The 17,530-nt window shown below is 37.7% G+C and overlaps 1 protein-coding gene across 1 annotated transcript; it reads right to left on the bottom strand.

Moving 5' to 3' along the window:
- Window positions 1-1,809: 1,809 nt before the first annotated feature.
- Window positions 1,810-13,170, bottom strand: atp6v0ca (ATPase H+ transporting V0 subunit ca). Its single transcript, XM_028456085.1, has 3 exons — window positions 13,095-13,170; window positions 5,166-5,349; window positions 1,810-2,969 (listed from the first exon to the last, which is right to left on the bottom strand). The coding sequence occupies exons 1-3, from the start codon at window positions 13,168-13,170 to the stop codon at window positions 2,765-2,767; spliced, it is 465 nt and encodes a 154-aa protein (XP_028311886.1). The 3' UTR covers window positions 1,810-2,764.
- Window positions 13,171-17,530: the final 4,360 nt, after the last annotated feature.

Below are 17,530 nucleotides of genomic sequence, written 5' to 3' on the forward strand. Positions count from 1 at the left end.
CTCCATGTAGGGGGCAGTGTTATAACATTTTTATTCAATTCACACTCATGATACTTTCTCTCAAATGGGGGTACATGTACCGTTAGGGGTACACAATGGCACTACAGGGGTTACTTGAGTGAGGGGGAGAATGTAATGGCAATGGCAATGTAAAGCTGTTTTCTCATGCCAATAAAGCTGTTTTGAATTGAATTGAGAGAGAGAGAGAGAGAGAGAGAGAGAGAGAGAGAGAGAGGGGAAAATTAACAAATGAAAGCATAAAAAATATGGGTTATTACATGTTTGTTTTTTAGTTAAAATGATAATCACAATAATAATGATGGAAATTATCTTTTGTATCTCATAATTGTGATTTTATTTTTCACAATTAAGACTTTTCATCTCATAATTATAACTTTTTATCTCATAATTAGGATTTTGACATCATAAGTATGATTTTACTAACTCATAATTATGACTTTACTAACTCATAATTATGTCTTTACTAACTCATAATTATGACTTTCTGTCTCATAATTATGAGTTTATTTCTCATAATTATAACTTTACTAACTCATTATTACTTTTCATCTCATAATTATAACTTTTTTATCTCATAATTAGGATTTTTATGTCATAAGTATGACTTTCTGTCTCATAATTATGACTTTTTCATAATTATGAGTTTATTCCTCATAATTGTTTTTTTTTGTCATAAGTATAACTTTCTATCTCATAATTATGTTTTTTGTAACAAGTATAACTTTCTATCTCATAATATGATTTTTATGTCATAAGTATGACTTTACTAACTCATAATTATGACTTTGTATCTCATTATCAGGGCTTTTTTATCTCATAATTATGACTTTCCATGGTGTTTTTTTATTTTTTAGTGGCAGAAACGTGCTTCCATAATTACCAAAATGGAGAAACGGACAAAAAAATCTTTATTTGACTTTATTTAATTGTATAATAGATGTAAAAACCATAGACTCATCTTGTTTGTATGAGATATGTCTGTCTTTGTTTCTGTGACAGACCACTGTACCCCAAATTAATGGATATATTATAGTATCTGTAACATACTTAAATAAATGCTATATTACATTTATAATTTCCACAGTCATGAATAATACAACTACATTTCATTTTTAACAAAGTAATACATTCAAGTAAAACATTCTTTATGAAATGGTTAATAATGCTGACATTGAAACAAAGTTTGTATTTTCACTGTGTTTATTATTATGCCTCCAAACATGATGAAAACTACATGTTTTTCCTCTGAGCTATTTGTTAATGTTTAAACAGAATCAAGTTGAAACCAACATTTCCACTTTATTTTGTATCTCTTCTGTTTGCTCACCCTCTAATAGTCATTTGCTTCTTGTTATAAAGGGGGAAGAAAACTGCAGAGAAGTTTAATTACAGATAAGGAATGGATGTGTGTTTAGTGGAACTTTAATACAACAGTTCTACAAACACATTTTTACTTCCGTAAACACCGTGAGGTCATGTGTCACCTTGGGACCTCTTCTGCGCATGCGCGTCACATTCCGTTCATACTCCAACTTGATTTAAAATGCGTTTAATATGTAATATGAACAATTACAAAAACATCTTGTTCTTGAAAAGAATCAAAATTGTGCATTCAAACCTACAGTGTGAACGTAGTGACAATGTACATATCCAGCTTCATAGTACAGGCCCGTGGTGTGGTTGAAATGTGTTTTTCTTCATGTTGTGACCCTAGACATGATCAATAGCAGAAAAATAGATGTTCTCCTAACTTCATTGCAACACAAAAGAAAATGAGTCGACGCCGACGTTCTGGAGGAGGTTGAGTTTTATTTGGAAATCTGACAGGCATGGCTGAACAGTGAGCTCTCACCTTGAACCAAAAAACCCAATAAATAAAGACAGCAGCACTACAGATCAACGATACTAGTGTTTAAGAATGATCCTAATCAACATAAACCCACTCACACACATTATGCACTCGGGTCGTTCACACGCACTGTCAAATCCATGTGAACACGTGGACATCCTCCATTATTAATCACACTACATCCAGAGGAATTCCAAGCACTTATGACAATTACCCACAGTGCAATTACTTTAACTATACACAGATAATTTATATATTTTATGTATATAGGGTATTCAATAAACAGTTTCCATTTAGACAGTTTTAAAATCTTCTTAGCTTTCCATAAATAGTGAAAAAAATTATCTGAATTAAAAATGGTCCCTGAAAAGAATATGAAAAAAAAAAAAAAAATACTAGTGTGCACAACTTTTTCAGCAGTCTCAAAAGAGAGAAATTGACAATAAAAATCACCAACAAAAAACAAAAAGTTAAAAGAGGGGGGGTGAGAATAGGGGGAAACGTTGATATTCACACTCACAGCACAGACTTAGTTACTACATTGACTGGGAGGGTGGGGTGGGGGGTGGGGGTGGGGTGAAGGGACTCTGGATCACTGTACAGTTTAAGATCAGACAATAAATCAGGCAGACTGTCCACACATCACACATCATCCCACAACAAACAGTACATGTTCATGCCTGTTCTGTACGCACAGGACCGGACACAACTGGATGGCTTCAAACAATACGGATAGGTCACATTTACTGAGGACAGGGCTGTCAGTCGACCACCAACATGCTTCTGTCGCCATCCCATCCCGTCAGACCCGCAGGGTGTAATGAAAGGTGAAAATCTCCTATTTGTTCTTGCTGCTTTGATGTGAAATGGATGAGATGGTGTTTGATGAGACATTTATTTTGTAGAGAGGATGAGGGCCACGATGAGGCCGTAAAGCCCCAGCACCTCGGCAAAGATCAGGATCAGGATCATGCCCACGAAGAGTCGAGGCTGCTGGGCGGTGCCCCTCACGCCCGCGTCGCCCACGATGCCGATGGCGAAGCCGGCCGCCAGCCCACTCAGGCCCACGCTCAGCCCCGCGCCCAGATGCAGGAAGCTCCTGTTGGACATGATCAACAGCGTTGGTTATACTGCATTAGTGGGCATCAAACACAGGATTTACAGTGGGTTTTTTAAAACCTGCATTAATAGTTGTCGGTTATTTTAAAACTGGTAATGCTTCACTTGAAGTTTTATACATAAGGCTGACATTACACTGTCATTAGCATGAATGAGGTGTCATGAAGGCTGTTATTAAGTGTTGCATACATACAGTTTATCTTCTCGAAGCAACTTTACTGAATCAAACCAGTGCTGACAGAGATAGTTTGTGTGTCTGTTCCCCTGATGCAGGCCTGTTTAATGTGATCAATAATAAATGTATAATTAAAAAAAATGGTGTTTTTTTTCCTTCTTTTTATTGCCCAATAAAAAGTTTCTAAGGGGATCAAGAAATTGTTGATCTAAACTGTTAAAATTAATTAAAGCAATTCTGCATAAGAATATGCAAAGCAGAGGGCATTTAAGGCACTACAAGAACTTCTCCCAAATAATATTCAGAAACCATTTCTTGAAAAGGCTGCGATTTACGAGACAAAATTATCTCTCGGTCACTGCACGCACGGTCAACAAAAAAAAAAAAAAAAAAAGGCTTTTGTGCGTCAGTAAGCGGTACCAAATTGTGGAATCGTTTGGGTATATAAAGTTTATCTTCTCGAAGCACATGCGTTAAAGGGAAAAAATAAATGCGGTGTTTTATATATACTGAACAAAAATATAAAGACTTTTGTTTTTCTCCCATTTTTCATGAGCTGAACTCAAAGATCTAAAACATTTTCTATAAACACAAAAGACCTATTTCTCTCAAATATTGATCACAAATCTGTGTTAGTGAGCACTTCTCCTTTCCAGAGATAATCCATCCCACCCCTCAGGTGTGGCATATTAAGATAATGATTAGATAGCATGATTGTTGCACAGGTGTGCCTCAGGGTGGCCACAATAAAAGGCCACTCTAAAATGTGCAGTTTTGCTTTACTGGGTGGGTCTGGGATCAGAAAACCAGTTAGTATCTGTGGCATTGTGCTGCGTGATTAAACTGAATTAAATTATGACACCTTTGGAGTTCTGCTGCGTTCGATTGCACTCGGAACTCGGATAAATCCGACAGAACGAATCGGAAAAGAGCAATAAAACAGCCCTTGAACTCGAAACCCCAACTCGGTAACTCGAGCAGGATCCAAGCAGCCCGAGTCGGTCGGAATGATATTTTAGCAATATGGCGGTGCCTTCCGTTAGACGTAAACAGTCACTTTCTCCTCAACTTTTACTTTTATGTGTCATCTAATTTGGCATATATGTTCCTAAAAGTGCAGAATAACTCTGTAGTGGTATTTCCATTCGTACTCTTTTCATTTGAATGCCGCTCTGTGTCAGTCATGATACCCGTATAGTTCAATGCACTCTACAGTCTATGGTTCAAGGAGGATTCCCCTGGTGCATTTATGTCTTACTTAAAGTGTATGACGTTTCTCTCTCTCTCTCTCTCTCTTACCCAAGGAGCTAATATACATTTCCCCAGCAGACATTTTTGCTCTTCAAAAAATATAAAAACAATCAGCTTGCCGTGGCCTTTAAGGGACAGCACGTGTGAGTGAGTTCTGTAGTGTGGCTTGTTTAGGGAAAGGTCTGGGTTAGAACGCATTAAGAAATCCATCTAACTGTGCTTTTCTGAGAAGTAGAGAAAGCAGCAACTCCTAAAAAAAGTATTATAATACAAAATAAGCTAAAAAATAAAAAAATAATCAATATAGACCATATTGTAATTTTCTATATGGCCAAAATAAAAAAACTTGATATACCGTATCTTGAATATTGACATATTGCCCAGGCCTACCTAAAACTAACAATGTTTATGAAAGCACCTGATTTTTAGAATGACTGTCAGTGCTTAAGGTGTCAAAGTAATGGTGATATCACATCCATAGCCTTTATACTTTGTACATGGGCTGCCAGTGGCTAATAAACAACACCTAATTTTAGTTAGTGTTTGTAGTGCAAATGCTAACAACGATAATGCCCTTAAAATCTTGATTAAATCTGACCAAGTGGCTGTTGGATGCTATGAAACCTTAACAACAGCTGAACTTCTGTAGGTCTGTTAGTTTCCATCTGTGCTTCACTGAATAAGCTATAACTGCATCATTAGTGTGAACTTTGAACTCAAGCACACATCCTTGATAACACCTCAGCTTACTTATAAAGGCTGACTCTCTCCGATATGTTGTTTGCTATCAGCACGGCCACCACCAGCCCGTAGATGGCGATGATACCAGCCATGACCACGGGGATGATGGACTTCATGATGAGCTCTGGCCTCATCACAGACATGGCAGCGATGCCTGTGCCGCTCTTTGCCGTCCCATACGCTGCTCCTAATGCTGAGAGAGGAAGAGGAAGAGGAAACGGGAGAAAGCCGTTAGTGAATCAGCAGTAATGCAGGAAACAACAGAGGGTTAATGCAGTCCTATCAGAAACAAGTGTTAAGATTTAGGGGCAAAAAAAATTAAATTTGAGTTGAATTGTTGGTTACGTGCATCCTTACACCACTAATTGAGATTCATTATTCATTCCTACAAACACTAGGCTTTGCACCGATCTGATTGGCTATATAGAATGGGCCAATATTTTGTATTTTATGAAATTATGGTGATCGGCTGTAATGTCTTAACTCGCCGATCCGATCAATAACGTCATTGTCGTGATGAAACTTTCTGTAGATGCTCCCATTGCATTGTTTTATCGTCTCATTTACACCAGCAATTGCACGGTCTGCATCGTATATTTAAAAGTAGAGCCATCACGCTCTTGTGAGTGCAATGTTGTGTTCAGGTCCTGCATGGAAATAGCCAACTCTTCCACTCCCTCACAGTCACAAGGATGCGTTTAGGTCCCGAAACATGGTACAGTTTGATTTCCCGTGAAGGAATTTGGTCATTACCTAAAAAAGAAAAACCTGAATTCATATGATCAGATCGATCATCGTTTTTTTTTTTTTTTTTTTAAACTCACCGATCGGCCCAAATATCCTGTTTGTGTAAAGCCTAACAAACACACGTCATGGTGCAGAAATACGTTTATAACAGTTAAAGTGATTAAGATAAAACTGTGACGTACCAAGAAGTAAAATAAACCCCAGCCTACACAAATAGGCAACACTTCATATCACAAAGCTCAGCTAATCTCAAACTGGTTATTTAAACAGTATCAATAGACTTTAGTCTATTGGCCTCCAGTCAGAGCTCAAACCACCAGAGCACTTTAGGATGAGTGAGAAACACATTTACATTATGGATCTGCAGCCAACAAAGCCGCTGCCACTTTGTGAAGCTTTCATCACGTATACTCTGTGTGGACGTAGACAATCTTCAGTCTGAGGAGTGGAAAACAAAAGTGACTTAAACAGGGTTTGAGCAGAGTGTACTCAGTGAAGTGGAGAGCGACTTTTCTTTACTTAAACTGTTTACCTTCTATTTACTGCTGGAGTAATTTTTAGGGTTGTAGGTTTTTTTTAAACGGTACTTTAAAAACCTGAAAATGCACACTTCCGGGGCCAAATTGAACACAATTAATTTAAATACAACATACAAATAAACTATAATTAATTAAAATGTGCATGAAAATTGCTCATCAATGGTTTTTGCATAGGAGCGAGCCTGCTGAACCATGACATTTGTTTAGTCATGGCAGAAAATACAAAGGAAAAGGAGTTTTACAACGAGGAAGAGGTGTTTGTGAGCGATGTTGCCAGAAAAAGTAGAATATGTTATTTAGTGGTCATAGTAGAGGCATCAGTATTACATGAAAAGAAAGTTATTAACAGCCATGACGTCATCACTGCTGTAATCAGTGTGAACTCCTTGAAATGAAATGTGACAGAGGTGAAGAAGAAGCAGCCTGAGAGGCATGGCACCGTCTTAAGTGTCTGCTACGGGTGGGGAATCAGGTGTGCCCACACCTGGTGCTGCCTTCATAGTAGAAACTCCTCATGTTGGGGAGGTGTGGGTCCACAACAGATCACGCACAAGCACATTAAAGCGCACAACGTCCGCATTGTCAACACTGCTGCACGTCACCCCCAATTCCCACCAAATACGTATCTGCTGCTTAGCAGCAAAGGAGCCGATACGTTTCCATACAGTCAGTTTGCATACATTCAGCAAAGATAAGCCAGTGCTAGACAGGAAGTAGTGCACAGACAGAATAAAATATCTAGTTGATTTTCAAAATAAAATACTCCGTGTTCAAGGCTAATCGTATTTCCTTCTATTCCTATCCGAGGACACAATGAACTTTTTGTTTGGCTTTGTGTCAACTCTCTATATTGTGCGATTATGCGTGAATTAGCGGAATCTCCTGAGTCCTCGACACAACAGATACACGTCACAGATGGAGGCGGTGGGGATTGAAGGACTACAGATCACGCAGCGGAGATATTACGGAGTAGTTACGCATAGAAGTGTGCCAATATATCAATGCGACGATATATTGCAATGTTTCGTCTAGCAGTATGTAATCGATTCACTGGAGCCAAATATTGGTTTTTTTTTTATTAATCACACAAATTAAGAATAGGGCCCTATAAAATCCACATAACGGAATCGCGGACGTAATCAAATGGACAGAATCGGCATGAAATGTGTCACTGTGAGGAGGAAGGAAAGTTTTTTTTATGAGAAAATGTTTCTGGAGGGAGCGCTTATTAGGTGGCACTGCTCTCCCTCTTCTGTCTTGGCTGCAATAAATGCCGCCAAAAACCACCTGAAACCCTTAATAAACTGCCAAAAAACTACGTAAATCATCACCGACTCCAAAATACAGAGCTGTGCCTGTGAAAGTCCATCCATTTTTTGTCAAGAGCAGCGGCGCTCTGAGCAGCTTTACCTGCAACAACATCTCATCAGAGCTACAGAAGTATCAGTGGGAAACCATTGATGGCATGGTAATGCACTGACTGAAATGTTTATTTTTCATATGCAGTAAAATTGTCCAGTTTTCAATAAAACAAGTTCATTCAGCTTGTTAAGCAGCACTGATGTGTCCATGTTTACAGAGAAGTTTATAATACGAGTACTGAAATTAGTATTTTCTGCATTCTTTTTGTTTTTAATGATTTAAAGTGAATTTGCACAAACATCATTAACAATATTTTGGTGAAGTATTATTTTTGTATCAGTCTTCCCTTAAAGACTTAAACATAACACAAGAGCCACTGTGCAGTACACACTGTTTTTACTGTCATTTATGTGAAATTTATTGACAATGTTTTGCAATTCCTGTGAAATGGCTTCAGCGACAGTTATCGTGATGTATCGTGCGTGAATTCTCCTGTGATATATCGGGCAAAAAAACAAAAACGTGATATATCGTATCGTGAGGTACCTGGCGATAGCCAGCCCTAGATACGCATCCATCCCCGGGCGTTACACTGTGGGAGCCCACTGCTCCTCAGGAATGGGTTAAGTGCAGAAAACATGTAGCTTTACATTTATGACAATAAAGTCTATTCTCTCTATCCAGTGGAAATCAGGTGTCAGAATTAATGACCCACGTGCTGGCGCCACCGTGCAGCACCAGGTTTGTCCGGTGCTATATTGATTGTATGGACACATTTTACAGGTTACGTACATGTATTAATTTTCACTCCTATTAGATTAATCCAAGTTTGCGTGGAAAGTGCCATGCACGTCTTTCAGACCTCGTCTTGTGTGTGCACACCGGTTATAAATGAGGCCCCAGGACAATACAATACTTTAAAAAGGAAAATAGATACAACTATAAAACACACATACACTGGTGGCAGCTGTTGATCATAGTTAAACACGGTGCACAGTTTGGCTTTTAAGTACACGTCATGTTTCATCCAATTTAACGCGATACCCCCTTTGCATGCAAATGTTTTATGGCATTTATTGAAAATCGCAGTCTTCATCCTTAAGTGTAAAATGAAACCAGACCTTTGACAGTTTTCCTTTCCTTTGTTATCAGTTCTGATCAACAATCTGAGTGAGGGCACTGACGTCATGTGCGGCACCAAAAATTTACCTTCCTTTTCGGCCCATTTACGTGGGTTTCAGTACCCAACCCTAGTCATTTTTACCAAAGCTTGTTCTACACATTAACAACCATCTTCCACAATCCCAAAACTAACTTGAATGATGAATGACGACTCCACTTATCAGGGGTTTCCCTCAGGGGTGGTGACAGCACTGACACATTCACTTTTGCAAAAAATAAAATGACTTTATGGCTGTAGGGATGTTGATCTGTTTGCCTTTGGGATAAGAAGGAAATATTGTAAACACAGTCCAACATTTAAAGCAAATACACCAGTAGCTACAGGGCAGAGGAGTAAACAATACCTTGGAAACAGGAATATCGCACCGCATGCTTAATTCTAAAGCACTAATGGCCGTAATTATGTACGTTTATTTTTAAAAATTGGTTTTAAAATTCAATGAATTGTAAGTCATGACATTTGAAGAGGTTTAGATTGGTTTCACCCTGACTAATCACTGAAACGTGAACAGATGAAGTTCAAATTCTGCCAAAAAGCAGTTTAATAAAGTGTAAATGTCTTAAAAATAGATTTTGGAAAAATGAATGATATAAAAAACATATTTTATATTTCTATCAACATTCTTAGAAAATGTTGTCGTATACAAAATTAGTTAAATTTTTTTTTATTTATATCAAAAAACAAGTAAAATCTGGTGTTGACTGAAGTATTGCAATATCCAGACAGAAGATGCATAACTGACTGATTTCCATCAGCCTGGATGATAAGAGAATCTACCACAGTGATGACTAGAGAAAAGCAGTTCACACTCCCAGTCAGGGTTTCTCTTTTCTTTACAACGTGCCGAAATGGCGAAAATTTAACAGAAGCTTAAAGCAGTAAAGCTTTAAAAAAACAAAACAAAGCAATCAATCTGAAAACAAGCATAAACCAATTAAAGAAAAAACCTCCAAAATTTCAATTTTCTTGATGTTTTATGTTGAAATTCTAGTTTTTGTAACCGGCTGCTACTCGTGTGTGCCGAGACTTGTCATTACTACAAAGTCTATCTTCATCTATTCTGACCTGTCTAGGTGTTTGAAGCCTTTCCACTGATTGGATGGGGGATGGGAGCGTGGCACGGTAAATCTGGAAACAAAGATGCGCGCTTTTTACAGGTTAGACTTTAGTTCCCTTCATTTTATTTGGCTTTTTCTTTGGTGTCCATTTGCATATTTTGAATCAGACACGTGAAATTAAAGCGAGGGTAGGCGATTTCCTCCAGATACTTTTTAAGTTTTTGGTTGAAATGGTCTTTATGTCCTGACAGAAATTAAGATCTTATGTGCTCTGAAAAAGGAACAAAGAAAATCCATCATCTGTAGCAGCTGTAAACCTGTAATAACTTCAACCAATGGAAAAAACTAACCTTTTTTTTTTTTTTTTTTAACCAATCACGTCTCCCTGCTCGTTCTCGACCCCTCACATGCATGAGCTCACGTTGAAAGCTTGTCACAGCTGACAAAGTTAAAACAGAGTTTTTGGTCACGTTTTTTAACATGTATAATGACAGTTTATTGTTTATTTACTGCTGAATGAGACAACGTTTCTACACAATACAAGCGATGAGCTGAGCTCCTCTTCTGCAGCAGCTGTGTGCATGCATGTGAGTGAGACGGAGCACAGAGGAGAGGAGGGTAATGGCGGAGCCATCAGGGAGGCTACATTCAAAATCATGCAAGCTTTTGAAAATCACCTACCCTACATTTAAAGATGAACGACCCAAATCCATCCTGTCAAATCATCAAATTGGCTTCAAGTATTGATTGGGATAAGTAGAAAAAAAAGCTAAAAATAGATCAGAGTCTCTGACTGCGAATAGATCAGACTTTATTTAGAGGCAACAGTGCAGGGAATTGTTCATTATACTTGAGATCAAACTGGTCCATGTGTGGCATCTGATCTATAATAACTGATCAAACAGATGAACATGCATAAACCCATTCACACTAATCAACTGTTGTTTTAATGCTATTCTACACCTCCTCACTTTATGTTTGTTTAGTGTAGTTTGTAGATGTTCATGATACGTATATATTTGTATTACATTTATATGCGTATTTGCACATGTATTGAATCCTTATTTAATCAACAGATTTTTACTTTATGTATGTTTCTTTGCTAGTGTTTCTTCTTTTCACCTTGTCACAGACTCTGATTGAAATTATTACAAAGTTATTTCCACATGGGATCATTAAAATATATTCTGATTTATATTGTAAATTGGTAACGTGTAATTCTAATGACAGTAGCATACGTTAAAGACTCAGGGCGTCTATTCGGTGGTCTCAAAGGTCAGAAATACAGAAAAGGAGAATTTCGGACATTTATTCATGTCAGATTGAATCTTTTTTAACTGACTCTGTATGTTTTAGTCAGCAATTCTCTGTTGTACAAACTCAAGGCCCGGAGGCCAAATTTGGCCGATTAGAGGATCCCTTGAGGCCCGCAGGTAAGAATGACAGGAGGTTACCAAATAATTCAATTGTAGATATATCAGTGCTTCCAAGCTCTCAAACTAAACAAATCTACACAACACTTGCAGAGCCTTGCATTTTTCACAAATTGTGAAATAGAACTCCATTTCTTTAAAATCCTGTAAATTCCCCCACAGAATTTCTCAAAATTACACAAAAATTACTCATGAAATCAAGGATTTTTAAGGTGAAGCTCTTGTAGGGCCATGTATTGCTTGGATAGTGTTGATGCCTTACATACTGTATATATAATTTAGACCTTAAACTACAAACTAGGACACAATAATGTTAAAATTGCTCTCTCCCCCCACTCACATGCTCTGTCCCCTAGAGGAGAAAAAGCCAGACATGGCACATATTGTGCAGCTGTTTTTTAATAAATCTGCCAGTGTGGCATTTTGTATCAGCAAATGTAACCATGAGTTGTCTTTCTGATATTATGTATTGAGTTAAAAACATCAAAATGTATATTGTATATCACCATTTTGAGAAAAAATTAAAAATAGGAATTTTGGTCCATATCACCCAGCTCTAATATTTTTAACTGAAGGAAATGCACTTGGATTAAAAATGAAGACCTCACGTCATTGACTGATAAACACAACGTATGTTTCCAGATGTTAGTATGGAGTGTGACAGATAAAGGTTGACTTCACTGTGCATGACAGGCTGTGTGGATGGATGGATTTTGGTGAAATGGAAAATTACAGTATTGCTTTTTACAATTTTTTGTATTTTACAGCTTTTTTTATTTATTGATGTACTCATTTTGGGAGTCGCTGCTTTTGCTACTTTTCAGAACAGCACGAAAAGCACAGTTAGATGAATTGACTAAACAAGCCACACTACAAAACTCACTCACACGTGCTGTCCCTTAGAGGAGAAACAGATGCCGTTTGTTAATAAATGTGTCTGTGTGTGTGGCATTTTGCATCAGCACATTTAAGACTGAATTGTCTTTCTGGTTAGGATTTACTGAGTTAAAAAATATTGAGATTTATATTGTACATTGCCATTTTTATTTATTTATTTATTTAAATTGAGATATACGTTTTGGTCCATATCACCCAGCTCTAATTTAAACTTTTTTTTTTTTTTACTGAACTTGCATTAAAAATGAAGACCTACGTCAATACAACATACGCTTCCAGATGTTAGCATATGGAGTGTTTTCAAAGAGCTTTTCCTGAGTGACAGATAAAGGTTTACTGCACTGTGTGTGACAGGCAGCGTGGATGAATGGATGGATGGATGAGCAAATGGATGGATGTATCCTGATGCTCGGGCCTTTCTTGCTGCTGCTCCCGTCCTCAGTGCGTCCACACTCGGGTTTTGTGGCTGCACCCATAGGTGATAACAGGCCCTGGTTCTACACTGACCACCTCAATATGCGTCACCACAAGACTCGATTAACCCCAGCGGAGGGAGGAACGGATGGATGCTGAAACAGCCTCCTCCGTCACCACCATCTCATCCTCCCCCCCTCAGGTGTGAATGTGTGTCTTTCTCCCTATCTGTGTGTTTGTGGTCACCAGTTATACATGGTATATTCATTAACGTCCTCCCAGGGCCGGGAGGCTAAGACACTCACCGCTGAACACCATGGCGGCGGAGGCTCCCATCACGGCGAAGAAGGGCGAGTACTCGGGACTCTCGTCGGAGGACATCCTGGCTCTTGTCTCGGGGCGGGTTCGCGGCTCCTAACGCAGCGGGCTGTCTCTGGTCTCGTCCCCCACCTTGGCTCACCTCTGCACGGGTTATGTCTCGCTCCGTACACGGGCCTGCGTCCTGCTGTATCACCGGTTAGAAGCGGAGGAAAATGGCGAAACGGAAAAAGTCACGTGGTCTCCCCATCACGGGAGGATCCAATTATGAGGATACGGGGGATGCTGCTCGGCACGCGACACCTTCATTTATCCAACATTTGCCGCATGAGCCACTACAAACAATGCTTCAAAAACATCCTAATATTTTAATACAAACCTCACACGTTCACATTGTTTTATGAGGTAATCAGAGGAGGCTGGACTCACCTGTGTGTGTGTGTGTGTGTGTGTGTGCGCTGTGTGGTATGTTCTGCTGCAAGTGCACCGACCGCAGTCGTCACCACACGCTACGCTATTAATTATAAGATATCACTCACACAATTATCATTAAACTGCTTCTTTTAAAAGAGAACAACAAATAAACATCTGAAAGCAGAGACAATCTACACATTAACCCTAACACACAGAGAGAGAGAGCAGTGCAGTGTGGACCAGCCCTCCACCCTTCATCTACGTGTGTGTGTGCGTGTGTTTCGTTGGGAGTAAAAAAAAAAAAAAAAAAAACATAAACCCGGTGAGTTCCAAAGGTGCACCCTAACTTGCTTGGAATCCCACCCACTGATGTTCATCACACTGAGAGAGAGAAAGTTCAGAGTGGGAGACATCATGGATACTGGTCCTGGGGCTAGATTTGTCAAGGTGACACTGAGAAATGGTTCGACCTGCATTCATGGAGTCAGATAAAGACACTAATTAGGGCTGAGCAATATATCTCGATTCAAGATATATCGAGTTTTCTACTTTGCCGACACATATAATTACAATATTGCCTATAGCGAGGTATATCTATGTATATAATTTTAACGTGTTTATATATTAACACAAGCATGCAATATAATTACACACCTAACACTTTAGCGCTCTGCACTTTAATCAGCTCTTTGAAATCTAATTTCAGCATTTAACACTAGTGAAATACGTATGGTTCCCTGACCCTTGGCCTGTATGTTTCATCATCCACTATATTGTTTCATTGCTCTTGTTTTATTTTTCATTTTCTGTCCTATTATGTTTTCAAGGACACATTTTTTCTCTCTGTAATTACTTCTCCTGCTCATACTGACCATGAAGGCAAACTGTTTTACTTGTTGTTATTGTTGTTTTATGGATTTTATTATCTTATGTTGTTGACATCAACCTGCCGAAGGGACTAACGATAGAATTTAGTCGCTGGCTATAATCTTGCATATTTACATGTATATGTTCATTAATATGTATTGTCCCGGTCCTAAATAAAATAAACTCAAACTCAAACAATCACAGTACAAATCACAACATACAAGTATTTAATATTATTCGTAGAGCACAATTAAACAGTGTTCTTCTTGACAATATTTACATATTTCAAAGCTATATTTTATAGCTTATTTTGTATTTTAAAAAAACTCATTTTAGGAGTCGCTACTTTCATTACTTCTCAGAACAGCATGAAAAACACAGTTCAGTGGATTGCTGAGTGTGTCCCAATAACCTAGACCTCCACCTAAACAAGTCACACTAAAGAACTCACTCACACATGCTGTCCCTGATAGACGAAAACCCCAAAAGTGGCACATATTGTTAATAAATGTGCCTGTGTGGTATTTTTCATTGGAACATTTAACCCAGAGTTTTTCTGGGAAAACATTATTGAGTTAGAAATATTGAGATTATTATCATATATATATATCGCCATTTTGATATGAGTTTTGGTCCATATCGCCCAGCCCTAACAATAACCTTCAAATCATAGAATAAAACTACATCAGGTTCACAGTTTATCAAATGATTGACTGATTTTGAACAAACTCAGGCCTGAGCAAAATATCCTAAAAACATAATGAATTTTTCTCTTTTTGCTCTGTTTTGTTTTGTTTTAATTTTTAATTTAATGTTTAATTCTTTATTTTTAATCATTATTTTCATCTCGGTTTTTATTTTATTTTATCTATATATAATTTGCAAATCAACACAATGTGAAACCATTTAATCCGCACAGGTAAAAATGACATAAAGACATACAAATATTCACAAATTTTGTTTTTTTTTTCATTTTGATTTTTAGATGAATTTGTGCTTGATTAAAAATACAATGGAGTAGAATCACAAGGTTTGGAAAAATAACATGTCATAGTCAGCTTTATTGTCAATCCTACGGCAGGACAAACAGACAATACAGCATTTAAGACAATCAAAAAGAAATAAATGACAGTAAACAAACAATGTAAACATGCAGGACAATCCAGACAGTGCAATGTGACAAAAAGTGGAAGAGAAATAAAAGAATGCATTCACACTGTTGTGAATGATCACAAATGGAGATTTTTTTTCAGGCCAACATGCAAAAATTAATGTATATTTATTTAATAAAAAACAGACACATTCACTCCAACAGTCACTTGGAAGACTGAAGAACGGCCCTGATATTCAAGTATTTGAACTCCCAAAGGAAAAACACTTGTACATCCTTGGAGAACATGCAAGCTCCACACTTCCAGACATAGAAATATTAAACAAGATGATCAAGCTGTAAACAATGCAACGACAAATGTAGTGTTTGTGTTACAATAGTGAACAAGAATATTAGTGGTTATTAGCACATCCGCCTCACAGCAAGAAGGTCCGGGGTTCAAGCCCCGGGGTTGGACACTTGGGTCCTTCCTGTGTGGAGTTTGCATGTTCTCCCTGTGCTTATATACAGTACGTGGGTTAATGTAAAGCCGAAAACTTGTGAAACTGATGATATTTACTGATTTGGGGGCTACGCGTGAATGTACTATATTGTTCAGCAGTGACAAGCAAAGGTCGAGCAAGCAGCTGAAACTGTGTCACACACACACACACACACACACACACACACACACACACACACACACACACACACACACACACACACTGTCAGCAGCTCAGCAGCTGCACAAGAAAAAAGGCCCCATTGCTTCAAGTCTGAATCCACACATGTGACCTAAGGATAATACTTTTTTTTTTTTTTTTAATATACAAGCAGGGCACATGAGAATTGTGATTTATTGTGGAAAGGCTTGGATATCACATCCTTTAGTTAATTTTTCCCCCCAGAATACATAATGTAATAATGTAATAATAGCATGAATGATAATGAAAAAGGAAACACACCTTTACCTCGTTTTTTAGGATTAATGGTTCTGCACTGAATGTAAAATAAAGGGAAACATGTTCTGGAGGCTTAAAGGGAAAGAACAAACCATCAACAGCATTTAACCTGCATCGGGTAATGGATTCTATATGCAGCAAGTTCATTTTCTTCTCTTTTTTTCATTAATATGTTATGGTTTCATTTATTCAGACAACTTTTTTATTTTGACCTCCTGCCAACTGTCAGTCTCCCTCAGAGGGATCTACCGATTGCTTTCTCGAAAAGAACTATAAGGACACATGTAAGCGATTAGTAGATACCTCTGAGGAAGACTGACAGTTGGCAGACAAAACATGTCAGGAGATCAAAGTAAATTTCCTGAAAAAAACAATCTGAATAAATGAAACCCAAACATATTAAGTGACATATACAGAATTAATCCTAATCCTCAGTTGGAATGTCTCACTATGGAAAATACTGTAGGTGCATTTGATTGCATATTGTTTGAATCATATTTCATTTTACTTACAGTATATTCTCAAACAAATGATGTATAAACTGATAGTGAACAACAAAAGTCACTTTTGTCTTTTATCTTAAAATTGAGCATTTATTCTTGGTAATAATTTCATACAGAGAGCAGTTTATTGAACAGACAACATTAGTTGTGTTCCCAATGGGAACCACTGTTGGTGTAGATCAATGGTTCCCAAACGGTGTGCCGCCAGATTTTGTGACAACCATACATTATTGCAATATACAACCACACAAAAATATATATATATTTTTAATTTACTATTTTGTATGCACTGATTTGATAATACAGAGACAAACTTTATACCTCTTTTTTTAATATTTGTTAATATTTCATGAGTAATATAGTTGTCTGTCACATTTTATTTGGCATTTGCAAATAATTATGCACATTTACAGATATTTTACATGATATGAGTGATAACACGTGTTATAAAGGCTATTTTGCTCAATAGGCGTGTCTTCAGATTTGTACTTGTCCTTTGGTGAGCCACTGGTGTAGGTAGTGGACTTAAAACATCCTGATCAATCTATGTGTTGCTGTGTGGATTTAGGCTGCTGTAGTGTCTCCTG

Source organism: Gouania willdenowi, chromosome 8 (genome assembly GCF_900634775.1).
Source record: "Gouania willdenowi chromosome 8, fGouWil2.1, whole genome shotgun sequence".
In the NCBI taxonomy this organism is placed as follows: domain Eukaryota; kingdom Metazoa; phylum Chordata; class Actinopteri; order Blenniiformes; family Gobiesocidae; genus Gouania; species Gouania willdenowi.